The 27,859-nt window shown below is 38.5% G+C and overlaps 1 protein-coding gene across 1 annotated transcript in view; it reads left to right on the top strand.

Annotated features, from left to right (window-relative positions):
• Positions 1-27,859, top strand: part of LOC149819955 (vacuolar protein sorting-associated protein 52 A-like) — a 120,631-nt gene that overhangs the window by 14,739 nt on the left and 78,033 nt on the right. Inside the window, exons 4-7 of the mRNA XM_089983076.1 lie at positions 10,379-10,473; positions 12,184-12,241; positions 18,264-18,359; positions 20,127-20,228. Of these exons, the coding sequence (XP_089839202.1) occupies positions 10,379-10,473; positions 12,184-12,241; positions 18,264-18,359; positions 20,127-20,228 (351 nt within the window). The remainder of the gene's footprint in view (positions 1-10,378; positions 10,474-12,183; positions 12,242-18,263; positions 18,360-20,126; positions 20,229-27,859) is intronic.

Genomic DNA, 27,859 nt, shown 5'->3' with positions numbered 1-27,859 from the left:
GCTAGACGAAATTGAAGATTGAATTGTCGCCCTTGAAACACCGATGGAGAGATGCGCTGCTTCAACCCCAACGCTGGGGGCAGATCTGGTCGACAGTGCAACGACCCGTGGGAACCCTATCGTTGCGGAAATGGGTCAGCCGATGCACCTTCAACCTGCCCGATGCACTGCCCTGCCTTTGGCTCTCCCTCCCTATTCTAATCCGAATCCTCCACTCCAGTCGAATCAAGGAATCAGAGCAGGTACACCCCATCACTCGGGTGTACCACCATCATTGCGGCTGGTCCCTGCGGCTGCATTGTAGGCCGGACCTGCTCTGCAGGACCCCAGCGTCATGCTGGGTCCTGCCGAGGGTCCAGGCTCGTGGCCACGAGCCACTGGGACGACACCACAGAGTGGGTCGTGCCAGCAGGGCCCCAGTGTCACGCTGGGCCTTGCTGTAGACCTGGGTGTGTCCGCTCGACTCAGGAAGGAGACTTTTTACCATGACTCTGTGCGTGGAAGCACGAAGGTAGCCAACCATTGGCCGGGCCCGAACCCGAGTTCGTGAAAACAGGACCCGGGCTCGGGTTTCGGGGACCACCCTTTGGGTCCCCGAGAGCGGGTCTGAGTGTCGAAGCCCCTGACCCGACTTACCCAGTTGGGCTTGGTTCGCGGTTCACCCCAAATCTAACCCAACCTATTAATTTTGAACCTCAAAATGGACTCCATACCGACCCAAATCCATATCGGACCCGAACGGAGCTCCAGTTTGGATTTGAGCCGGGTCAGAACTAGACCCATACTCATCTGGATCGTGGATCGAGTTCAAACCAGACCTTTTATCCCCACAACTCGATCCCCGATCCGACCTATCCAAATCTGGGTCCGATGCGTAATTTAGGACTAGATCCGATCCAGATCCAGATCCAATCAAGTGATTCATCCCAATACTACACTACCTAAACCCGGTACCCTCACCAAACCCAAGCCTTTAACCCAATCCCCATCCAAAACCAAACCCAATTCACTACCCCTACCCCAATCCAACCCCTAATCTAGACCCATATTACCCCATTCCTACCCACTTAGTGCCCGAGACCCGACAAACCTATCCACCTTACCTTGGACCTCCTGTCATCCTGGTGCCACAACACCGATCACAGATGGCTCTCCTCCACGGACAAGCCAGACCGAGACAGATTCTGCAAGGACCGGCGCGACCCGAGCGTCGACCACTCATCATTGGAGTACGCCAACACCCGCAGCCAGGCGAACATGATCGCAGAGATGAAGCAGTGTGGGATGATGACACTTTCTAGAACGAGCATCCTGCATGACTGGTGGAAGCCCGACAATAGAGAGCACCAGAACGCCCCTCCACGTACGGGGTGAAGCTGGAGCTTCCAGAGTTCGCAGGTCGGTTCGATGCGGAGCAATTTTTTGACTGGTCTTATGCTGTCCCGTTCTTCTTTGACTACCACGATGTAGCTGAGCACCGTCGTGTCTCCCTAGCCTCCACTCAGTTAAGAGGCCTAGCACAAACGTGGTGGGTTGAGCTGTAGAGGTCGTGAGAGCGGCAAGGACTAGAGCGCGTGCAGTCGTGGGAAGAGATGCAGTGGTTGATGCAGTCTAAGTTCATGCCGTCAGATCACGCCGAGAGAGCCTACAAAGAGTACCTGACCCTGCGTCAAGGCACCAGTACGGTGGCGGAGTACACTGTTGAGTTCCATCGTCTTTCCCTACGAGTGCAAATCGAGGAGACCGCCCGCCAGTAGGTCACCAGGTATATTTCTGTACCTGACCCTACGTCAAGGCACCAATACGGTGGCGGAGTACACTGTTGAGTTCCATCGTCTTTCCCTACGAGTGCAGATCGAGGAGACCGCCCGCCAGTAGGTCACCAGGTATATTTCTGGTCTCTATCGTACTATTTCTGACGACTTCAGTTATATCACAGTCGAGTCATTAGATCAGGCAAGTAGTTATGCCATGAATGTGGAGGAGAAAATGAAAAGGAGGCAGGAACATAGGACACCCCGTAGTGATCAGTCCAGTCAACCTAAGTCGAGTTTCCCAACCAGGGGAGCGAGCTCCCCTAGGAAAGAAGATTCAAAGTCCACCCCTGGAGTCGACCCTAGCAAACCCGATCAGTCTGGACCCGGGTACCACACCCGATCCAAAGGTAAGCCCAGTGAGTCCACCATTCGTTGTTTTAGGTGTTAAGAGTTAGGTCATATTGCGTCCAAGTGTCCTACCATGAGTAAGAACACCCATCTAGCAGAGGGCATTGTTGAGTCTGCGTCCGATAGTGAGAGCAAGGGTGAGTTGCCTGTTGAGGAAGATGACGAGATGAAAGTTGTAGAGTTTGATGGCAGCATCGAAAATTTGTTAACCATCCGTCATGTTTTGACCACATCCCGAGAGTCGGCACGAGCAAAATGGTTACAGAATAATATTTTTAAAACCCGGTGCAACTGTGAGGGGCGCTCGTGTGACGTTATCATTGATACTGGGGCGTGCGAGAATATGGTATCCGAGAGTGTCGTGTCTGAAAAGAAGTCGTCATTGTGTATGTGGCTGACCCGATCCACTTATATAATGGATCAGGTCCAGATCCAATTAGTGTATAATGTAAAATTAGCATGTTGTTAAGGGGTATTTCTGTACCCTAGTTTTATACACTTAACTTTTAAATAGAATGAAAGGTGCAACCACGATGGACTGACGACCTTTCTCTGAAATCTTTTTTTTTTCTCTCTCTCTCTCTTCCCTCTCTCTCTTTCGCTCGATGACAGGCCTGCACAGGAGAACGAGGGCTCCCTTTTAACATGGTATCAAAGTCTGTTTTAGAAGGCCACGATCTGCCGAGTCTGATCGAGTCTTCTCCATCCAGAACTGAGCCTGCTTCTTCAGCCACGATCTGCCAAGTCTGATCGAGTTCTCTCCATCCACGATCTGCCAATCACGATCTGCTTTCAGTCACGTTTCTTCAGCCACAATCGAGTTTTGTTGCTTCTTCAGCCACGATCTGCCAAGTCTGATCGAGTTCTCTCCATCCACAATTTGCCAATCACGATTTGCTTTCAGTCACCCAGAATCACGCCTGTTTCTTCAGCGACGATCGAGTTTTCTCCATCACGCCTGTCATCCAGAATCACGCCTGTTCCATTCCAATCAGACGAGCCAAGCCTGTCACGTCTGTTTTCGATCTTTTCCGTTGAGTTCTCCCCTAAGCAGGTTGATCTCTCGTCAGTCACTGAGTCTTCCTTCATCATCCTTCAGCTGAGTCGTTCTTTCTTGCTGTGTGAAAACTCGACCTCTGTGGTGACATAAATCTGTTTTTATTTCAGAATCACTGTGATTCCTTTGATTTTCTACAATCTGCACTTCTGAAATTTCTGTTAATCTGTGATTCCTCTGTTAATCTCTGCTGTTTTCATTGTTTCTGAAATTCTGAAATTATTTTTGTTTTTCTGACTGCCGAGTATCACCTGGTACATCAACCTGTTAGCCGAGCTCTCTGCAGCACCTAGAAATCACGTGAACTTGTCTTCAAGTTCACCTGTCAGCCGAGTGTCCTGTTAGCCGTGAACTGAACTGAACTTGTCTTCAATCTTCACTTTGTCACCTGTTAGCCGAACCCTCTGTTTTGTTTTGTTTCTTTTTATATACCTAAGTGTCAGTTCAGATTTTCCCTCAAATGGATTTTACTCATGGGCAATCATGTCTGTCCTCAAGTTTTCTCGGTCAACTAGTTTCTGAAAAACTGAATAACCTCAATTTCTTAACCTGGAAAAGACTGATCATCCCATTTATAAAGAGTCAGGATCTCTCTGGTCATCTGGATGGATCGGTTCCACCCCCTCCAGAATTCTTTTCGCAGGAAAAAGCGGATGATAAAGGAGAACAATCTGTTGTTCTTCACAAAAATTCAGAATATGTTGCTTGGATGAAAAGGGATCAATCGCTAGTGGCATACATCACTTCAACTCTCTCACAAGAGGTCCTTATTGCTCTTCCTGATGATTGTTCGGCCAAGGAACTGTGGGATACGCTAGTTCATACATATTCTCAAATTTCTGAGGTAAAAATTATGTTTCTTAAGCGAGAGTTTCAAATGCTGAAAAAAGATTCCATGCCCATTATGGAATACCTGAATAAAATGAAAAGCATCACAGACCAATTGGCTGTTGTTGGGTGTCTTGTCAGTGAAAAAGATAAAGTACAACAAGCCTTGAGTGGATTGGGGCCAGATTATCATGTTATGACGACAACCTTACTATGTTTACCAGAACTTCCAAAGTTTGAAGATCTTCGTGCGAAATTATTACAATATAAGATGACTCTGAAAGGATCTTCTGAAGATTCTCATGGGCATTCAGGAACACAAGATGTGCTGGCTATGGGAATGAGTTATGGTCGAGGACGTTCTTTTCAAGGAAAAGGAGGCCAAGGGAGAAATACCTATGGAGGTTGTGGCATACTTCCAACACCCAATATACAAGGACAAAGACCCACTCCCACATGTTTTCTATGCAACAAGAAAGGGCACATTAAAGCGAATTGTTGGTTTAACCCTCAAAACAAAAGGAAAGCTCCACAAGCAGAAGCTAGGAAGGATGGAGAAGTAAAAGAGTTGCTGTTGGCAGCCTTGACAGGATTGAATATGAAGCAAAATGACAAAGGAATTTGGTAGACTCAGGAGCAGCTACTCATGTCACGGGTGATGTAGGTAAACTCTTGACTCTCACTCCTTATGTTGGTAAGAATAGCATAGTCACAGGAGATGGATCTCATCACGCAATCTCACATACTGAAAATGCCATTATACACATGTCAAAGTCCTCTCTTAAACTTCTAAGTGTCATCCATGTACCTAATATTCAAAAGATCAAAACTTGTTGATGATGCTAATGCTTTAGTTGAATTTACACCCTCTTCTGTTTATGTCAAGGATCTTCGCACGAGGAAGACATTCGCTGAAGGAAAACGATGGGGCAATATGTACATCTTTCAAGAAGATCCTTCCTTCATTCATTCAAACTATTCATCCTTGAAGCCTCACCAACGCCAATTTTTTGATCCTGACTTTATATTTACTATTTCTGAATGTAATAAGCCAAGACTTTGGTATAGTCGTCTTGGCCATTGTGGTCGCCATTTTATTGAAAAACTTGTCTCGAATAATCTCATCCCTAAGTTCAGTCTGAGTTCAGAAGTCGTTGATACAAAGTGTTCTAGCTGTCATTTATGTAAGAGTCATGTTTTACCATTTACTTCCATCAATAAAAGAGCTTCAAGGCCATTTGAGGTCATTTGTTCAGATGTCTGGGGTCCTGCCCCACTTACTTCTCTTTCTGGCAGTAAATACTATCTTATCTCTATTGATAGTTACTCACGTTATACTTGGATATTTTTTATGAAGCACAAATCAAAAGTCTTTGGATTGTTCCAGAGATTTTATTCTTTTGTTCAAAATCATTTCTCTACCAACATTCTCAATTTCCAGTGTGATGGAGGAGGTAAATTCTCCTCGAGTGACTTTGTTAGTTTCCTTCAACATAATGGGATAAAGAGAATAGTGTCTTGCCCACATACACCTCAACAAAATGGGATTGCTGAGAGGAAGCATCGACACATTGTTGAGACTGTAATGAGCATGATGCACGGGAGCAACCTCCCTGTATCATTATGGACTTATTCTTTTCACGCCACAGTTCATGTGATAAATCGATTGCCCATGAGTATCTTAGAAAACAAGTCACCATATTTCTCTCTTTTTGGCATACAACCTGATTACCATGAATTATAATTTATGCGTGTTTGGGTCTGTTTGCTATGTTCACATTGACAACTCACTCAGGCACAAGTTCCAAGATAAAGCCTTAAAATGCAGATTTATAGGATATGCAAAAAACTACAAAGGGTACAGGTGCTATGATCCCTTGAGTAAGCGTGTCAAAATATCAAGGAATGTAATTTTCGATGAAATGAACTTTGATGATCAGGATGCTAATTCAACCCTTCATGCTGATAACTCAAGCCCCAACATTGAGGTATACTACCCATGGTTAAATTCAGAAGTCTTTTCCAATGGTAAAGTAGACTGTCCAGAAAATTGCAGTCAGAAGGAGACACATGAGGAATCAGCCAATGAAACTCAAACGGAAGAGACTGTTACACATGACTTGGAGCCAACAAGGTATAAGGGTATTGTGTAAACCCGACGAGAGAAAGAACCCTCATTCATTTCTTGCACGAGTACAGATCCATCTGGACCATCCGCTTCGCAGACGATGGATGTCAGAAGATCCTCACGGATTCGACATCCGCTTGACAGGTGGGTAAGTTTTAAAAATTTTTCACTGGATTTTCAGTTGTTCTTGACATCCATAAGTAAAGAGTATGAGCCCTTCATGTTCTATCAAGCTGCGAGCTCTAGAAGATGGGTAGAAGCAATGAATGAAGAAATGGATTCCTTACATGAATGTGGGACATGGGAGATTGTACCTAGACCACTAAACAAAAATGTTGTTGGGTCAAAATGGGTGTACAAGATAAAGTATAAACCAGACGGGAGCATCGAAAGGTATAAGGCTAGACTTGTAGCCAAGGGATTCACACAAGAGGAAGGCCAAGACTTTGATGAAACTTTCAGTCCTGTAGTTAAAATGGGGACCATTCGCATTGTGTTGAGTCTAGCCATTAAACATGGATGGACATTGAGCCAACTAGATGTAAAGAATGCGTTTCTGCACGGAGATTTAAAAGAGGAGGTCTACATGGAACAACCCACTGGATATGCAGAACGAGACGCCAAAAAATATGTATGCAAGTTAAAGAGAGCCCTCTATGGTTTGAAACAAGCTTCTCGTTCCTGGTTCGACAATTTTTCTCTAGAAATACAACGGCATGGCTTCTCTCGGTCCCTTATGGATCACTCATTATTTATTCACAATGAACAAGGAGTCACTGAACCACGATTAATATATGTAGATGGCGTCATCATCACAGGGAACTGTAAAAGTCACATTGAGCAGGTGAAGAAGTTATTAAATCAGAGATTTAAGATGAAAGATTTGGGAGAGTTGCTATATTTTCTTGGGGTAGAAGTTGATAAAAGAAATGATAGACTCACCCTTACTCAACACAAATACACGTTGGACATTCTCAGTAGAGCAGGCATGACAGATTGTAAGCCGTTAACAACTCCAAGTGTCATTCATCAGAAACTGAGTTCAAAGGAAGGGGATATATATGGAGATCCCACTAAGTATCGCAGCTTAGTTGGCATGTTGCAATACCTGACTTTTACTAGACCTGACATAGTATATTCGGTTAATCAGGTATCCCAGTTTATGCATGAACCTCGTATGTCACATATGGAGGCAGTCAAACGTATACTTCGTTACCTGAAGGGTACAGTTGGTGATGGGCTGGTATACAAGAAAAGAGACTTAGATCCAGGCGAGGACCGTGAGGGCCATGAGATCGTCACTTATGCTGATGCTGATTAGGCGGGTGATCCAGACAAACGACGATCAGTATCCGGTTATTGCAGCTTCATTGGGCCAAACTTGGTATCCTGGAGCAGTAGAAAACAAAAGGCGGTTGCTAGATCAAGCACTGAGGCTAAATACAGATCGATGGCCACTGCCACAACCGAAGCTACATGGATAAGACATCTGACAGAAATGGGAGAACCGATTGCTCGATCACTGTTGCTGTGTGACAATCAAAGTGCCATCAACATGTCCTTCAATCCCATCCACCATAGTCGAGCAAAGCACATTGAAATAGATCAACATTTTATTAGAAAAAAGGTTGAAGACAAAGAGATTGAGCCCATGTATGTGCCAACTCAAGAACAAGTTGCTGACATCCTCACTAAAGGGTTGACAAATGATAGATTTTGGTTTCTGAAAAACAAGTTGTTCATGGTTCGGCACCATGCACAACTTGAGGGAGGGTGAAAAGAAGTCGTCATTGTGTATGTGGCTGACCCGATCCACTTATATAATGGATCGGGTCCAGATCTAATTAGTGTATAATGTAAATTAGCATGTTGTTAAGGGGTATTTCTGTACCCTAGTTTTATACACTTAACTTTTAAATAGAATGAAAGGTGCAACCACGATGGACTGACGACCTTTCTCTGAAATCTTTTTTTCTTTCTCTCTCTCTGTCTTCCCTCTCTCTTTCGCTCAATGACAGGCCTGCACAGGAGAACGAGGGCTCCCTTTTAACAGTGTCTACTTTAAACCTAAAAACGAAAAAATTGTCCCAACCTTATAAGATGGCATGGTTCAAGAAAGGGAACGAGGTACCTATCATCGTGCGTTGTCTAGTTCGGTTCTCCATGGGGGAGCATTATCAAGATGAAGTGTGGTGTGATGTGGCCCCTACGAGTGCGTGTCACATCCTTTTGGGACGTCCTTGGCAATTTGACTGTAAGACCATCCATGATGGTCGTAGGAACACATACACATTTGTCTTTAAGGGTCATAAGATAGTTCTTCTTCCCACCAAGGATACCGGGTTTCCACGGCTCGCGGGCCTATTTGACCGATCTTACCTCCTTGAGCTGCCAGAAAATTAGCACATTTCTGCTACATCTAATGTGTCTGATCTAAATGCTTACTGTGGAGACAACAAGTCGTCAGAACCGACTTTTTTCCAACTAGGGGAGAATGATGCAGAGCAGGATGGACTCAGATCCATACAGCAGGATCGAGGCTTTGGATCGGATTTGCACAAAGGGGTTGATGATCGGATCCAGGTGGTGGATCCGATCCAGACCACTGTAACAAGGCGCGGGGAAGAGGTCCCGTCGTACCTAATCCAGGCGAGAACAGAGGGCCCAGGCCGGAGCGCTCCAGATCCAACAGCAAGCAGAGTCGTCTCGGGTCTCCGGGTCTGACCCGAGACCCGGATCCAGCCAAACCCTTTAAATAACCCAACTTAGGGTTGCGTGCGAGGGGGGGGGGGGGGATGGGAAAACTCATAATCTCTGTCATTTGTTTTTTTTTTTAGCCGCACGCCTGTTCCTTCCTACTGTTGCTATTTTCTTCTTTTGTTTGTCATTTTCTGTTGGTTCACTTCAGCTGTAGGTTTCTTTTCACGTTGTTTGCATTTATTTCTTTACATTCAGCCAATAGTTGTCAGTCTGTTTACCTTTTGAACATTGTAATGGTTTATCGGTCCTTTGAATAAGAAGACGTTGATCAGATCCATTGATCTGATCCCTTACGGTGCACTCCTTTGCTTATCTTGCCATCGCACAACTGGTCGGGCACCAGACAGATCCAGGACAGCGTCAAGCCTGTGCGTGGGTGACTCGTTTCTCTTGCTGCACTGAGGAACAACAGCGTGGGTACCCCTTATCGTGAGAATATCGCATCCTCCTGGACTGCATCAGTAAGAAAGTTTATCCAATCAAATCTTATACATTGTGATGTGGATTTATTGATTATTATTATTTTTTTATTTTTTTCTGAAGAAAGAACAGCCATTTTACTGATAAAAGGTAATTGCGATGGTAAAAAACCCAATACATTCGTCAAAGTGTCAAGTAGATATTATGTCCCAAGGATCAATAATAAAATTTCAACATGGAAAAATTCAATCAAAATATGTCATTTTTACTCTTCTAAGTCAAGGTCTGTAGCTTTAATAAACCATTGGAAAATGGACAAGACATCACATAAATGCAAAAAGGACAACATAAAGAATTTCAATAAAGAGAAAAGGTGATCCAGCAAATAGTGGATAGACATTTTGGTTCTCGCCTGACCTAACTAATGGAAATCTGCTTCTAACCATTTGTATATGCCTAAAGTTGTGCTACTAAACAAGTGCTCGAAGTGATAAATACAGCTCAGAAACATAATTGAAGAAGCTTTGTTTGTGGGAATTGTAATAAACTTACCAAACGATTAGATTGATTTCTTCTTGCAATAGGTTCCCTCATATAAGGAGCTCTATTGTGACAACATTTTAGGCCATCAAAGCGACTGAAGAGAGGTGCACTGATTGCTTGGAGAGGAGGAAATTTATTGAGGTGATTCCAATAATCAAGGACAAAAATTTAGGCCATTGAGCACTTTGACAGTTCAATTATAAGATGGGCGTGCTTTTTTGGTTTTGTGAAAAAATCTGCTAAGTTGATATTGGTAAGAACTCATTATATAGCCTCACAAATTGCACTTGTCATGATGAAGAATTAAACAAGGTTCACACTCTTGAAGTCGTAAATTATATGAAACCTGTTCTATCCTGGGATATGGTTTTGATACTAAAAGGTTCTTGGTAAGTTATTCATACATGCTGCTTCAATTTGTTATTGTTGTTATTTTTACTTTATGTAATGTTTGAATGGCTTCTTGGTTGACTGCAGGACATTAGAAATGGTGAAATACAAGATGTGCGAAAACATGGATTTGACTTAGGGGCATTTGTCGGAGACCTGACCCTTGAAGATGATGGTGACAGGTACTTGTTAATGATGTAATTGAAACAATGCATGCTTAGGAGTTAGGAGTTGTGCCATCCTAAAGTGGAAACTAAATACTTTACCAAAATATTGTTGACAGATTTGAAACAGCATGTCAGTTGATTGTTTTTGTCTCTAGTAGTTTTGTTAACTTAGAAAACCAGTGTGACAAAAATTTTGGAATTTTCTGGTTAATTTCTTTGATATACATGAGAACCTTTTCTAAAGACAAGCTTCGGGCTCCCAGTGGCTTCATATTCCTAATTTTAATTCTTTTTGTTGTCGTAATTTAGGCTATGATTTGGGATTATCAGCTTAATTTGATAAAAGTATGCACAAATAGATAAATTATGGGCACTTAGAAAAGTGATGTGCGATGAATCTTGTATCCGTGTTTGAATAAGATTTTTGAATTTATTTAGAGGCTGATGGGCCAATGAGAGCAGGTTGGTGTCACCAGTTTGATATGTTTTTTTATAAAATACATCTTTCAAATCATTTAATTTTCTGTAGAAACTCAAAATTAATAAACAAATCATTTCCTTGATTAAAACAAGAATCTTTTATCAATGTTCAAAAATAGGTCTGACCTTTGAAAGTAAGTTTAGGGTGACATGCAAACAGTACTTCTTCATGCAGATAATGTGTGATTGAAATCATTTTGCTTTGTTTTGAAATCATTTGATTTTCTGTGGAACCTTGAAGTTAGCAAATAAACCAATTCCTTGCTTAAAGAAAGATTTTTCTGTTTACTGTTCCAAAACAAGGAAGACCTTTGAAAGGGTGGTTAGCATCACATGAAAACAAATCTTTCTCATGCAGATACTGATTGAAACTAAGTCATTTTGTTTTGTTGGAAAATGCATGCTTTACTCATTCAGTTTATTGAAAGGAAAAGTACTTCCCCCCACTCGCAAAAGTACTTCCCCTCATTGTTTTGAATTCAAAATATTATTCAAAGGAAAAAACTCACAATCATGACTCTGAGCAACTTGTTTGCAGGCTTCTCAAGATTTTACAGAATGTGAGTGGGGGACTCTACTTTTTTGAAGAACAAAACTAGCCATCATCTATTCTCTTTTTTTGCCTCCCCCACCCACAAAACCATTGTTCATTTGAATGTTAAAAATGCTTATGCTATCTGTTAATGTATTAGTATGCATCATCATTTTGAGCTTGTATTAGCTTATCTTGTATTACCTTTAAGATTAGGCCTATGAATAGTGTTCAACTACGAAGTCTATATAAACTTTTGAAGTATTTTGATATTAACATTTCTCCTTTTCGGCATGAATACATCCTGTATAATGATTGGCCTTGTTTTTAGGGTTACTGAATTTTCTTATGTTGCAAGATGATATTGGCCTTGGGCACCTTTAAGAATAGTAATACTGGTGGCCTACAAAATTTATGATATTATATGTTAACATGCTTACTTATCTGGTCATGTTCCTAGTTATTTAAAAGGGTTGGTAAAATACTGTAAAAAAAGTGTTTGAAAATTGTAGATTGGTACCAAGGATGCCAAATACACCATTTGCATGGAACAATACACTTAATGTTTGTGGAAGTGCTAGAGCTTCTTGCCTTTTTACATTAAATTTTGACAACCTGGGGTGATTTAGTCTCAAAAAAAGACTTCTTTATGTTTCATTTGGCTTTAGTTGGCCTATACCAGGTTAACATAAAACTTTATTTTCCCTTTGTAGTGATGAAATATCATTGGAGGGCTTGCAACAAGTACTTGAGGAATGTAAGAATGATGATGTAAGTGAATCTAACTTCCAGTTGTTCTCAATTTATATGATCAGATAGAGATAACATACTATCTGATCACTACTGCATCCATAGTCATATGTGGAGCTATGTCACATGGACTCGGCTCCAAGGTCGATGCACCCGCGTCGACACGGGTGCGGCTCGGACTCGGTCAACCCGACCCTGGGTGCGGTCAACGCACCCGGGGTCATTTTGGTCCATTTTTTAGATTTTTTTTAAAATTTTTTTGGGCTACAAAATTTAAAAAAAAAATCATTTGGGACCCGAGCCGGGGGGAACCCCCCCTCCTGTAAGGAAAAAAACCCTGAATCAGGCTTCACAACTCATCACCTGTCCCCTAATGGGCATAACTTTGACCGAGTCTTATATATATATATATATAGCTGAGTCCCCGTGTCCAAAATTTTTGAAATTGCGCCGCACCCGCACCCGCACCCGCACCCGCACCCATGTGACATAGATGTGGAGCCATATTTCTGAGCAAATCATTTGGATGCCTTGTTACAAGTGCTTTCATCTTCTCACGACATATGTTGACGATATAATAGTACTTGGACAAGTTTATATGCTTCAATATTTCATCATCCATGCTCTGCTCATGATGAAGTATTACAAAACGAATTTTAATCCATTTTCTGATTAAGTTATTAAGCTTGTAATGGTTTTTCTTGTTCTCTTTTTTTATGCAATAGGGCTCACTTTTAAAGAATTTTGACATGTTCCTTTAGCATCTCACGGCCGGTCACATAAAGTAACAATTTAAACTATTTGTGCTGTCACTTGATAGAGTTTGCTCTGGAATTTATACCTTTGCCAGGGGAAGATTGTGTGGAAAATAGATTAGATAAGCTGAAACTTTAAAATGACTGATGATGGTGATAATAAAATTGAAAAAAAACTGCCTTGGGGAATACTGCTTAAGCTGTACATAAGAGATATAGATTTGTTAAAGTAAGAACCTCAAGGATTTACTTCGCTTTCAATTGTTTTTTTTTTGTGAAAGATAAGTTGGTTTTATAACTTTTATTGAAAGAAAAGGGATGGTGACTAGAAGTCACTAAAGATAAAAGCCTAAAGATCACTGTTGCAGCTCCATCGTGTGCAGCCAATCCACGAGATATCTGAGTTAGACCATTTTGTTAAAGCGCGGGCTGCAATATCATTTTAAAGTGTGGATGTGAATATGAGCAGAAGCATAAGAATTCCGAAAATGCATCTACTCCGCTCTAGCCAAACAAACCACCAGGTTGATTGCAGCATTATTTCTAAACAGCTTGACATTTTGGCAGTAGTGAAACTTTCAATGGCCAAGTAGTAGTTCCCTAATACATAAATCTGATCATAAGTAGAGCTGTATATCTGGCCAAGGGAGAGAAAATAAACTCTAGAAGCCCCAAAACTGATTCCTTTGGGGCATCCCTTTAATATTTATATAGTCATAACTGCTTGCGTCAGGACAAATTACATGTTTTTCCCTTGTATCATCATAACACACCTTATGTTATGCACCAATCCAAATGAACAGAATACAAAACGTAATATATGTCAACATGTAACTAATATGCCCTTACTCTAGCAGCAAGGTGTGATGTGGAACCCTTATCAGCTCATCACACATCAGCTGACCAGAGGGAGCCCTTTTTTCTTTAGTTTGCACAAGGTAGCTATCTTGTCTAAGCATATCAGAGCAAATGCTTGAGCCCAACGGGATTGAACAAAGCTCCAAATCACATTCAGGAAATCAAGTCATATTGTAAAATGATCTTTACTGAGAATTTTCCGACATGACTCTCTTTCCACACTAATCAATCTGCTTCTTCAGTTGGCTTCACATCATTTTATTAAATTGAGCAAGTCCAACCAGACATTGAACTCCTCATCTATAAAATTCCTAGAAAATAGCATAATCCAACTGGAGTTAGCACAACAGTCACTTTACAGTTAGGGTGCCTAGAAGCAAACAATGAACGATATCTTGCTGCTAAAAAGCATTGTCCACTTCATATGTCAGTCCAAAATTTTAGGCATCATCCATCATGGAGAGCTTGGCTATGGTAAACTCCTGGAATTGTCAAGATGAGAGGACCATTTTTCCATATACTAGAACCCTTCCTCCATTTACTATTTTGTATTTAATATCATGGGAGCTCCTCAATACCATATTTACTTGTACTGAGCTTAGCTCAAACTGTGTTATGGTTGACAACCTACCACCATTTTGCCAAGAAAGTGCGATTCAGTGCCTCTAGCCTTGTGGATGCTCAATCCTTTTCTCCCAATGGGAGACTTGATAAGCTGCCACCCCACTAAACTTCCTTTTTGTTGTTCTTGGACCTAAACCAAATAAAAAATCTCATGTTTTTGCTTATCTTCCTTCCAATCCTCTTTGGCGTTTTAGACAAGGTCGTCAAGAATGAGGGATGCTAATGGTAACATACTTGGTCATAGTGATCCTTCTTGCAAGAGTGGTATTTGGAGGTCCAACATGCTTTTCTTTTTTTTCTTTAATCCTCAGTTACCATCCAGTGAGATTCTCATAAACATCCTGTCATAAAGAATATACCTGGGTAACACATTGGTAGATCCTCCTGAGTGCAACAAAAAATTATTTCAGCTGCTTTGCCCATTTCTGGTTAGGCACTGAACAACATAATTGCTTGAGATCTCGAAGAAGGCATTGATGACTAGCTTGATTCTCCCCATTTGGGCTAAAACTGCAATTGCAGTTTGGGCTTCCTTTTCTCCTTCATGATTTGATTCTCATTTAAAGCTAGGGTATCCAGAGGGGTCTCAAGGAGGTCAAGTGCCACTTGAATATGACAGTTGAGAGGGTTAGACAAAGACATGCCCAAGGTCACCCTTACAATTTCTCCTCCAATGTTGTTATAGAGTCTTCCATGTTAATGGTTAGAGATGTAGTGATGTTGCTGCCTTGTTTTGGGAAATTTCATTGGTGTTGTGTAACCCAAGTGGTGGTACCTTAATGGATAGGGGATAGAGAGAATTGGGACTTGCTAGGTTGTTGGGACCAATGTTATACGTATCATACGATACAATACGATACTTTTGGGAGATACGATACACACTCGTATCGCCCGTATCAGGTGTATCGTACAATACACCCATGTATTGTGCCACATCGTACGATACAGGTGTGACACACTTAAAAAGGATCCAAAGCTTTTTAAGTTTTGGGTTTTAAAGGCCTCTTGAGGGTTTTAAAGGCCTCTTGAGGGCTGACTTCTCCATTTGTCTAGAGTCTGTTAGAAGTGAACCCACATACCCTAGGAGCCGTGAGATCAATTTGGGGGTCGATTCATGCACAAGGGAGATGACTTTTGCGGTTTTCTCAAGTAAGAGTGCATTTCTACTATTTTTTCACTCAAGAAAATGGGTTAAGGTAAAAATCCCTATTCTTTGCTTCTTATTGAGTTTTTTGAAGGAAGATGGAGTGAAAACCGATTAAAAATCAAGTGCAACTATTGCCAAATTTCTTTTTCGGGTGATATCTATCGGTTGAAGCATCATTTAGCCGGGACACATACATGTCAAGGAAATTGTCGGATGCCATGAAATGGCAATGCCAACAATTACTTGATGATCTGAGACAAAAAAGACAAGAAAAAGAGATGAATGAGGCATAAATGGGGTATGCAGAACCCTGGGAGGATGTGTGTTACTAAGATGAGCTCCCTACTTTAGATCCTACAACCTCTAGAATAGGATCAGAAGTAGGAAGTTTTGTATTGAAAGGGAAAGGTGTGGCTGGTGCCAATAGTAGTGCCGTCAAGAGAACAAAAAGAAGAGGAAGAGAAAGAAGAGGAGGAGGAGGGAGTTCTTCGAGAGGAGGTAGAGCTAGAGGCTCTATTAGGGGATTTTTCTCTCCTAGGACTGCCCCTGAGCCAAAACCCGACATTTGTACTGCTATGACTCCTTAACATTTAGTCGAGCAGGTGAATGTCGCTGTTAAAAGATGGTTCTATGATGTCTGCATGCCTTTCAATGCGGCAAATTCTTTTCATTTTCAGTCCATGACATGCTATAACCAATATCAAGCCTGGATACAAGATGCCTTCATATCATGCTTTGAGAGAAAAACTTTTAGATAATAATGTGAAAGAAGTGAAGGCATATTGTGATGAGATGAGGCAGTCATAGAGAGAAACCGAGTGTAGCATCATGGCAGATGGGTGGACAGATAGAAAGTCAAGAACCTTGAGAAATTTTCTTCTCGATTGCCCTCAAAGAAACTATGTTTTTGAAGTCAATTGATCTATCTGATATACCCAAGATAACATATGTATTGTAATATCGTGTATTTTATACTTAGTCAAATTTAGAGACTTCTAAAAATTTGTCTAAGTGTTGAAGAAAAATCGATAAACCTTCGATATTAGGAATGTGATATTTGAGTCTAGGCTTGGCCTAGGTCTCATCAACAAGACCTAAACGAGCCAATTAAAATGTGATAAAAAGTTTTATTTTCAACCTTTAAATTTAAGCAAAATTCGAGCAAAATTCAGGTTAAATTCAGGCGAATTTAAGAGGCAAAATTCAAAGTATATACCGTTAGATGCGCCTTGGAATTCTGAGTCCAACGGTATTTTACTTTTTCGAATTCGGGTTGCGGTTGGCCCAAAAATCACAATTTTTCAAAAACGGCCCGTCTCGATAGGGCCGGGTCCGAATTATATCGGACTGGATCTGATCCATATGATCCAAATTAATATGGATATGGACTTAGTCCAAGACCCATATTAATTAGGATCTGATCCAGCTTAAAATCCAAATGTATTTTGGACATGGATTTGGATCTTGGATTCATATCAAGATCCAATGAAATTAAAGTTTTAAAATCAGAATAAAGGTTTAATTTGAGGATATTTAGTGTTAAAAAGACTCCCAAAGGGATAAGGCACCCTCTGGAAGTTTTTGGATATTTAATTATTAATAAATAAATAATTAAATTAATATTAAATAATATTTAATTCTGAATTTCAGAAGTTACCTAATGGTAGGTCTCTAGAAAAGTCTAATATAACCAGGAGAGTAAAAAGTAAGAAAATTTTAAAAAGGAAGGTAAGTACTAATGAGGTTTGAAAAAGTCAACAAAAAAGGGAAAGTTGAGGAAAAATAGGAAAGTGGGATTGGAGATAGAGCCATATGAGAAACCCTAGAGGAGCGTCACCCTCTAGGGGCTCTTTTTATTTAAACTCAAAGAAAAAAATCGTGAGATAGAGATTTTTTGGTGGATTTAATGATAAATAGTGAACCGATCATCCTTCAACCTTTCAAAGATTCTTTGTTTTCTCTTCAATCATGTGAACCTCCAAGCTTTTCTCCAGCACCTGCAAGTGCATGTCCATCTACGCTTTCCACAATTCCTCTCTTCTCGAGAATCCATCTCCATGGACTTTGGTGACTATTCTAATGTTATCCACATCTAGTCACTCCATGATATTTATGCATTTGGATAGGAGCATGGTCCTTCTAATTATGTCACAATATAATCCTATTCTTAGGCATGTGTATGATAAGAGATCTTTGGAAGACCATACTTGATATCCCTTCTATCTAATTGACTTTGCTGGAGATTGATTTAGATGATCTTGGAATGCTTGAGCTACTTTGCTGGAGATTGATTTCGATGATCTAGGACTGCTTGAGCTTTAGCTTCATTCAGTATAATAAGCAGTTCACAGTTTGATTCATCTAATCCCCTGCATTTAGTGAAGCCTTGTTTTGTGATTCTATAGAAACTTCAAAACTTCTTTACTTGTTTCTTTCGTTTCTTTTCAGTTACCATTACCTTTTATTTTTGGTATCTTGTTATTTGTTAATGTTGAACCTTTCTTTAATATTTATCTATTTATTGTTATTTTTTAAAAGTTGAAGCCTGAAGAAGAGTCTGTTCTGTTGCCCATAATTCATGTTTGTATGACTCATTCATGTTTCTTTTTATGCTGCAAGTTACTAATGTGTCTCTCTGTTGTTACTTATTCTATCATAGGTAGTTGCAAACATATTGGCGAAAGGCACAAAATTACGTGAGTATACAAAGGGTGTAGAAAATAACATCCGCAATGTTGAGCTGGAGTCTATTCAGGTTGTTCTACTTTTCTGTTTGTTGAGAACTATTTGATCTTTAGGCTTCAGCTGTACATGCACCAAGAACATCTACTGTTTTAGCATTTCTTTTTTGACCCTGGGATGACAATAAAAAACTTTAAATCCTGTAGTACTCCAAACAGATAGTGTACCTTTTTTGGAAATGAAAAACTTAGTCTTGGATGTAATGATAATAGCATATAGTTTAACAATTTTGACTCTTTATAGTTTTGAGATTTTAAAAAGTTTGTAATCTACTTTGTAACTGTTCCCTAGTCACTTTTTGCTTCTTTCTTCACATGGACCTAAAGAACCTGTGTTGCTTCACATCACTTCCTCTCTGGCAGCTCTAGTTGTATTTTGGTTAGAAAGCTTGGCGTGGACTACCCTTTATTAAGAGATATCCATGGGGATCTACATTAACTATTATTAGCAACACAATCATCTTTGTAACTAAATTTGCAGAAAAGGGATAATGACTAGTTAAATATGTGAACGACAACAATTAGCAAGGCCTGAACCAAGCATTGAACTGCATATGGAAGTAAAAAGTACTAACATTTTCGTATATCAATATACAAGATATTAGCATATAATGCAAGGATTTCATTCTGTATAAAAGATTTGGTTACTGTTACAATTAAGCTATTACATGCGTGGAGGCAGGTAGTGCCATTGTGTCTTGTTTTTTTCAAATGAGTATGGATGGACAAGCAAAATGCATCCTCAAAGCTATTATTAACTTATGGCATCTACATTAACTATTTACAGAAGACACGATGGCACTACCTGCCTCCACCCATGTAATAGCTTAATTGTAACAGTAACCAAATCTTTTTATACAGAATGAAATCCTTGCATTATATGCTAATATCTTGTATATTGATATAAGAAAATGTTAGTACTTTTTACTTCCATATGCAGTTCAATGCTTGGTTCAGGCCTTGCTAATTGTTGTGGTTCACATATTTAACTAGTCATTATCCCTTTTCTGCAAATTTAGTTACAAAGATGATTGTGTTGCTAATAATAGTTAATGTAGATCCCCATGGATCTCTTAGTAAAGGGTAGTCCACGCCAAGCATTGAACTGCATATGGAAGTAAAAAGTACTAACATTTTCTTATATCAATATACAAGATATTAGCATATAATGCAAGGATTTCATTCTGTATAAAAAGATTTGGTTACTGTTACAATTAAGCTATTACATGCGTAGAGGCAGGTAGTGCCATTGTGTCTTCTTGTTTTTTTCAAATGAGTATGGATGGACAAGCAAAATGCATCCTCAAAGCTATTATTAACTTATGGCATCTAAGCATATCCATATAATCACAATTATCTGTAGATTGTCTCTTTTATTTGTATCTGCAGCATTCGTGTGGTTTTCAATGCATTGTGAAAGGTATTTTTAGCCCCAACATGATCTTCCTTCTTAACATTTTGACAGAAATGAGAAGGATGGGGCTATAATTTGGAATAACAATGCAGTATATTATAATGACATGAGTTGTTTTAGTTGAATCTTGTTTTTTTTGTGTTTTGGATGACCCACATCTAATGCGGTATGGGAAGATGGGTCTTCATGGATGTTCTTAGAACTTTGAAAGCAACTTCAGACATTTAGAGTGACAATTCTCAGTCTTATAGAGTGATTTATTGGTGCCTACAGAAGATATTCATAGTAAAAAGTGATAGTTAATGGTCAATTGCTATATGTGTTTTACTTATTGTTGATAGTTTATGAACGTCTACTTCCAATGCAGGATTACATAAGAGAAAGTGATAATTTGGTTTTACTGCATGAACAAATTCGAGACTGTGATTTCATTATATCACAGATGGAAAATTTGCTTGGTGGTTTTCAGGTATTTGCTTGTTTATGTTCATTAGTAAACTTCAATTACTAAATATACTTTATGTTATTGTGGTCTCTTTATAGTTGACCTTTCTCTCTTTGATTTTTTTTTGTATTCATACTTGATAAGTCAATAATAAGGTTCTTCTCAGTTGATGATATTCCTTGCTCCCGCTTCTCATTCACATGGTTTAAAAGCTAATTTACACTCAGCTCCTTAGATTGATCCTTTCTGTAATTCCTGTGGGGTTGTCAGTGGGATATATTCCCTATTCAGACTAATCTTGCTTTTAGGTATCACCTTCAAGATTATCACAAAGGTTCTCAAGGAACAATTGATGTAAATTAATTGATTCTGTCATCTCTCTAAATCAGCAAGGTTTTGTTCTGTGAAGGTACATCCAAAGTTCCAAACCTATAGCATTCTTTCAAACAAAACTATCTGCCCAATCATCAAGGAGAAACACCAGGTGCTCATCTTAAAGGTAGACCCCAAAAGGAATTTCAATTAGTTTAGGTTGAAATTCTTAGACTTCTGTTTGGAGAATAAGTTTGATTTATAATGTCAGATTTAGTCAAGAATATCCTACCTTCAGTATGTCATGGTTTCTGTAGATAGCAGCTCTTAGCATTGAGCAGGTTCTGCAGCAAGTTGAACACTATCCCGTTTGTTGTTCAATAAAGTTTGGTTTAGTTGTCTCTGTAATGAAACAAGCGTCTTCAAACAAGAACTTAAAAGTTCACAACAAGTGTCCACTAAGGACACATCAACAAAGCCCACAAAAGGGCATACACAAGAAGGCTCAAGAATATAAAATAAATATTTTATTCAATCTATAAAAATTCTAAAAGCATTGAATACAATGTGAGGGGATGACCCGTATTTATACACAAAATGGAGCTCAAGAGAGAGACTCAAATAGAGTCGTAGCCGTTGGACTAGCTCCAAACGACTCTTAAACTAGTCAACAAATGTGTTGACTAGTTTGGGTCTAGTTCAAAATGAACTAGACAAAAAAGATAAAATATAAAATAAAAGAAAGAAGCAAAAAATATATACAACAACAACAACAACAACAACAACAACTACACCTTCATCCCAAAACAATTGGGGTCGGCGATATGAACCAAAAAAGAAAATCATTCTGGGTCTTCCACATGAATCCTTCTCCTCCAATCATTTCTATCCAATGCCATATCCTCGGTGTGGTTCAAAGCATTCATATCCTTTCCTATCATCTCCATCCAAGTCTTCTTAGGCCTACTCCGACCTCTTTTAACAATATTTTATATATATATATATAAATACATATATATATATATATATATATATGTAAATGACACATGTACATACATTGGTATGTACACATGTATATATATTATATATTGTTAATATATATATATATATATATATATATATATATATATATATATATATATATATATATATATATATATATATATATATATATATATATATATATATACCTGATAGGGGCATTTTAGTCTTTTTACTTTTCTTAGAGTTGTTTTTTAGAAACAACTTTTTTCTTTTTTTTTTTCTCTTTTTTCTTTTCTTTTTTATTTATTTCTTTGTTAGAGGCTTGGGACCCCACTCTTGGAGTCGTTGGGCCCCCAACGGTCATATTTATGACTGTTGGGAGCAGAGTTACCAAAAATGCCAAAGGCATTGGGGAAGCGTGCTTCCTCGAAGTGCGTTTCAAAAGCGCCAAACATCATGCTGGGAAGCAAAAATGTTTTTGGGAAGCGCACCTCCCCCTCGCTTCCTCCTTTTTTCTATTTTTTGTATTTTTATTTTTATTTTTATTCTCTTTTTTCACTTCTCCCTTGCTTCCTAGGTTGCTTCTGAGACGATTCTTGATTCACTTCTAAGTCATCCCACGCTTCCCACTTCCTAAAATTTTGAAAGTGTCTCGCTTCCTCGACTGACAACTTTGGTTAGGAGTTTCCCAACGTCTCCTAGAGGTGGAGCTCCCAAGGCCCCTCTCTCTCACTTGTTCCCTATAAATAGGGGAGTTCCTCCATATTTGTTATACTATTTCTCACTTATTCTCAATAATATTAATCTTTTATTTGCCTTTTTGGCATTATCCCTTTGTGGATTTGTGTATGCACCAGTGTTTTAAAACTCGCCGAGTCAACTCGTTGACTCGGCTGACTCGGCTCGGCCCTCCAGCGAGTCAACCCGACAAGGCAAACTCGGTTTGCCAAAACTCGGGCTTGACTCGGCCTGACACGGCTTGACTCGGCCTGACTCAGGCGAGTTCTGGGATGTTTGAAATTTGTTTTTTGAGTTTCAAATGGTAATGATATATATACATATATGCAGTCTACTGTTTACTGTCTGTACAATCTAGTTGAAAAATCACAGGTGCAAGTTGTATCTAAGCAATCTGACCTCATATATGTGTTCAACATGGTTTATTTGCTAGGAATCACACCTTTATCATATTTTTTTATGTAAAAATATGTTTTTTTGAGTCATGAAATTTTGGCATATTGTAGGCCATTGATTTGTGAAGCCCTTGAGAAACTTGCTTACATGTTGACAAACTATTTGAAAAAAAAAATTGTGTTATAATAGATTGTATGTACAATTGACTGTGTAAAAACATACATTGAAAAACTTACTCTATTGGCAAAACCAGGAGATTTTTGTATGCATTTGCTTTTGTCAAATAAAAAATGGTCTATTTTGCAGTTTCAGACCTTGTTTACCTCAAAATTGGGATTGATATGAAAAATCAGATAAACTGTTGAAATGGAGAACCAGGTCTTGAGTAAGGCTAAAAGAGTCTAGTACTTTCTGCAAGCTGATGAAATGGTTTGGAAGTCGGGACTTAAACTAGCAAAATTAATGAATTTTTGCTTGTCGTGACCAACTGTTCTACATCTAATAAACTTTTAATCTTTAAACTCCCAGATTTCTGTGGCACATGGCAAATTGACTGTCAAAGTGCTTGTATAGATATCAAATTCAATTATTCAAGCAAACCTCTATAGCTCTTTGCAGTTGTTTTTATATTCTTACAGACATTTGGAGACTATGTTTACTCAAAAACATGGTTTCAGACAACTTATATATTGTTTTTCTTTTAAAATCAAAAGTTAACAAAACCCGGTCCGAGTCACCGAGTTGACCCGCCGAGTCACGAGTCAATAAAGAACGAGTCGAGTTCCGAGTCACAGGTTTTAAAACCTTGGTATGCACTTAAAGTGCTTGTTTGTTCTTTGTGTTTTTGTCTATTGTTCGACTTGTAAGTGTTCTACACTTTGTTATTAGTGATTCTGCATACTTCATTACACGGTATCAAAGCCATTTGGTTTCTCTTGATCTTGGAAGCATTTGTTATGGTGCTTAAAGTTTGTGAAAAAGGTGTTATCTGTTAGAAAATAACATATATATGTATATACTTCAATATATATATATATATATATATATATATATATATATACATACTTTTCATAATACAAGAGTATGCATATGTATATATGTATATGTATAACTATATATTTAAAGTATATACTTATATTCTTGTAATACTTTTTTATTTATTTATTTTTGTAATTTTATTTCTTTTTTATTTTTTTTTGTCTTTTTGTCAAACAGTCAGGGCTGTCAAAACAGCCAACAACCTTTTTGTCAGGTTCTGTCAAACAGTCAAAATGTTGACTGTTTGAATAGAGCTGTTGGGCTACTCCCAACGACTCTAATTAGAGCTGTTGGGAGTAGCCCAACAACTATCCCAACAACTATTCCAATAGCTCCTCTCATGTAATCTCTCTATAAATAAGGGCATGCTGCCCATTGTAATTTAAATATAAAGGTAGAGGGTTTTACCTCTTACATATTCAGATTCAAGTGCATTTATGCACTATTCTTATGTTTGTGTTGTGGAGCATTTTGTATGCTATTTTGGTTTACCATATTGGGTGAATGTATGTTTTGTCAAGTTGTTTGTAGACTTGATTGTGTGTAAGACTCTTTACATGGTATCAAAGCTTGGTGTATGATCAACCGCGCATTGGTGAGCTGCCTCGTAAAGCGTGCCTTCTCTCTTTCGTGATTGGTGGTTCTTTTTTTTCTTTGGATTCATCATGGGTGAATTTTTTCTGCACAATACAAGCAACTCCAACTTCATTCCGCCATTCAAACCTGAAGGAAGCAACTATAACATTTGGGCGGGACACTTGGAGACATTCATCAAGGGTCAAGGTTTGTGGGGATTTGTAAGAGGTACTATTCTTGAACCCACTCCCAAAATTACATTATGTGAAAATGACGTTGAGACTAGTCTTGAAGAAAAAAACAAAGCCATGGAAGAATACTACAAAAAATTAGATGAATGGGAAATGAAAAATGCCAAAATTCTTTCATGGATGCTTAGTGGAGTTGAGACAAAAATTGCCTCAAACCTTTTGTGTTACAAAAAGGCAAATGAAGCATGGGAATATCTTAGAGGTATGTTTACCGAAAAAGATATGGCTCACAAGTATTATCTCCAGAAAAAAGTTAGAAACATTAAACAAGGAGTTAAGAATGTAAGAGATTATTTTATGGAGTTATCTTCCATTTGGACCCAACTTGCCCAATTTGAACCCAAATGGGAAGGAAAGTGTATAGAAATGCGGAGTTCAAGTTGAAGAAGATAGACTTTTCGCTTTTCTCTATGGTTTGAGACCAGAGTTTGAACAAACAAGAGCCTCTTTGCTATCATCTTCATCACCTCTTCCTATTCATGAGATTCTCACTAAACTTAGTAGAGAAGAGACTAGGCTAAACATGAGTAAAAATGTTAGTGTGCTTACTACTTCTAGCAATGGTCAAGAAGAGTATTGCGCACTTGCCGCATCAAAACCAGGACACTATATCAAGCCATATAAACCTCCTCATTTTAATAAGAATCGAGGAGAATAAAAAATCATTTGCCATAATTGTAATGAGCCCGATCATATTAGGCCTCAATGTCCTAGATACAAATATAGGCCTCAAGAAAAGCGTGTTGCCGCTGCACCATCAAAACAAGATGAAGATGCTTTGAATCTCAAAGACCTCACCAAATCATTATCTCAACTGACGGAGGCATTGCAACCACTGCTTAAAGGATCTACTTCAGGAGCGGCCATTGCAACCTCTTCTACTCCTGGTATGTGCTCTTGGCTTCTTGATTCAGGAGCTTCTTTTCATATGACCCCACATAGATCTATACTATCCGAATGTCAACCTAATTCAAATGCATCATTTGTTTCCACTGCCGATGGTACTGCCTTGAAAATAGAGGGTGTTGAAATTTTTAAAAATGATTTGTCAAAACATAAAAACTTTTATATTCCGAAAATAAGACTTATACCAAAACTTCATCTTAATCTACTTTCTGTTTCTCAAATCTCGGATCATGGATGTGATGTCATTTTCTCATCAAGTAAATGTTGGGTGCAGGATCGCCAGTTCGGGAAATTGATTGGGGAAGGTTCTAGGCAAGGAGATCTCTATTATATGGATTTCCTTTGTATTCCAAAGGAATCATTTTGCAACACTGCCTAAACAAAAGACATACGGACTTGACATCATAGACTTGGGCATCCAAATATAAGGAAATTAAATTTTGTACCTATTACCAAGAATCTTTGTAAAGATAATTTTGAATGCAAAGAATGTTTACTTGGTAAAATGACAGTCTTGCCTTATGCTCAAAGAACTTTTTACTCCTCAATGCCTTTTGAATTAGTTCATTCAGATGTATGGGGTCCTGCTCCTGTAGCCTCTAAAGGAGGATTCTCCTACTATGTTGTGTTTATTGATGACTTCACTAGATATTGTTGGATTTACTTCTTTAAGTATAAATCAGATCTATTTGCAACCTTCAAAACATTCCATAACATGATTAAAAATCAATTTGAAAGTAAACTCAAAGTTCTCAGAACTGACTTTGGAGGAGAATACTTGTCAAATGAGTTTAAACAATTTTTAGAAAATGAAGGAATTTTACATCAAAGATCATGTCCTAGAACCCTGCAACAAAATGGAATTTCAGAAAGGAAACACAGGCATATTATGGAAACTATAAGGACTCTTCTTATTGCTAAAAATGTTCCAAAAAATCTTTGGGCTGAAGTTGCATTAACCTCAGTACATCTTATAAATAGGATGCCTTCCAAAACTTTATCTAATGAAATTCCTTTTGAAAAATTATTCAAATATCAACCTGACTATCAAAGACTAAGAATCTTTGGTTGCAAATGTTATGTTTTGAATGATAAATGAGATAAACTATCTTCTAAAGCTATTTCCTGTGCGTTCATTGGTTATTCAGAAACACAAAAAGGATTTAAATGTTATGATACCAAAAATGATAAACTTCTCATTTCAAGGAATGTTAATTTTATTGAAAATGAAAGTGGATTTGAAGAAAACATGTCAGAAGACATAAACTCTGATTATTCTTTCTTGTTCAAACTATTGTCTAATGATGAAAATATTTATGTAGAACCTCTTATTGAAAATAGAACAACAGTTGAACCAATAGTATATACTAGAAGAAATCGAAATGCATCCAATAATGTGTAAATCAAAGTAATCATGAAGCATCAGAAATTCCTTCAGAACAAACCACTATTCGTAGATCAGAACGAACCTCAAGAATCCCAAATAAATTTGTGTCTTATGATTCATTCCCTCCTAAATATAGAGCATGTCTTATAGCTATCCATTCATATTTTGAACCCTCATGTTACAAATCCAATGAAGGTGTAAATCAAAGTAATCATGAAGCATCAGAAATTCCTTCAGAACAAACCACTATTCGTAGATCAGAACGAACCTCAAGAATCCCAAATAAATTTGTGTCTTATGATTCATTCTCTCCTAAACATAGAGCATGTCTTATAGCTATCCATTCATATTTTGAACCCTCATGTTACAATGAAGCAAAAAATTTATCTGAATAGATAAAAGCTATGCACATAGAATTAGAAGCTCTTAAAGATGCTAATACTTGGGAAATTCTGGATTTACCTATAGGAAAGAAGACAATAGGTTGTAGATGGGTTTTTTAAGTAAAAACCAAAAGTGATGGATCCTTGGAAAGGCATAAAGCCATGCTAGTTGCCAAAGGATATTCTCAAGAATACGGAGTAGATTACGAAGAAGCTTTTGCTCCTGTTGCTAGGATGACCACTGTTCTAATGCTTGTAGCTATTTCAGCTATTAAAAATTGAAATATATTTCAAATGGATGTTAAAAATGCATTTTTAAATGAGAATCTCAATGAGAAAGTATATATGGATATTCCACCTGGATTAATAATTCCTTCAGGTAAAGTGCTTAAATTAAAAAAGGCATTATATGGCCTCAAACAAGCACCTAAAGCTTGGTTTGATACTTTTAACAATGTTATTACAAGGTATGGTTTTAAACCATGCTACACTGATACAACTTTGTTTATCAAGAACTCTTCTACTGGTATTATAATTTTACTTTTATATGTTGATGATATGTTAATTACAGGTAGTGACAAGGAGGGAATCAAGAAAGTAAAACAGTTTTTGAAAAATTCTTTTGAAATGACAGATCTTGGGTTTCTAACATACTTTCTTGGTATAGAAGTTTCATACTCTAAC

The sequence above is a fragment of the Nuphar pumila genome, chromosome 12 (assembly GCF_984573655.1).
Source record: "Nuphar pumila chromosome 12, dmNupPumi1.hap1.1, whole genome shotgun sequence".
In the NCBI taxonomy this organism is placed as follows: domain Eukaryota; kingdom Viridiplantae; phylum Streptophyta; class Magnoliopsida; order Nymphaeales; family Nymphaeaceae; genus Nuphar; species Nuphar pumila.
The sequence above is the reverse complement of the archived record's forward strand: the minus strand, read 5'-3'. Positions and strand labels throughout refer to the sequence as shown.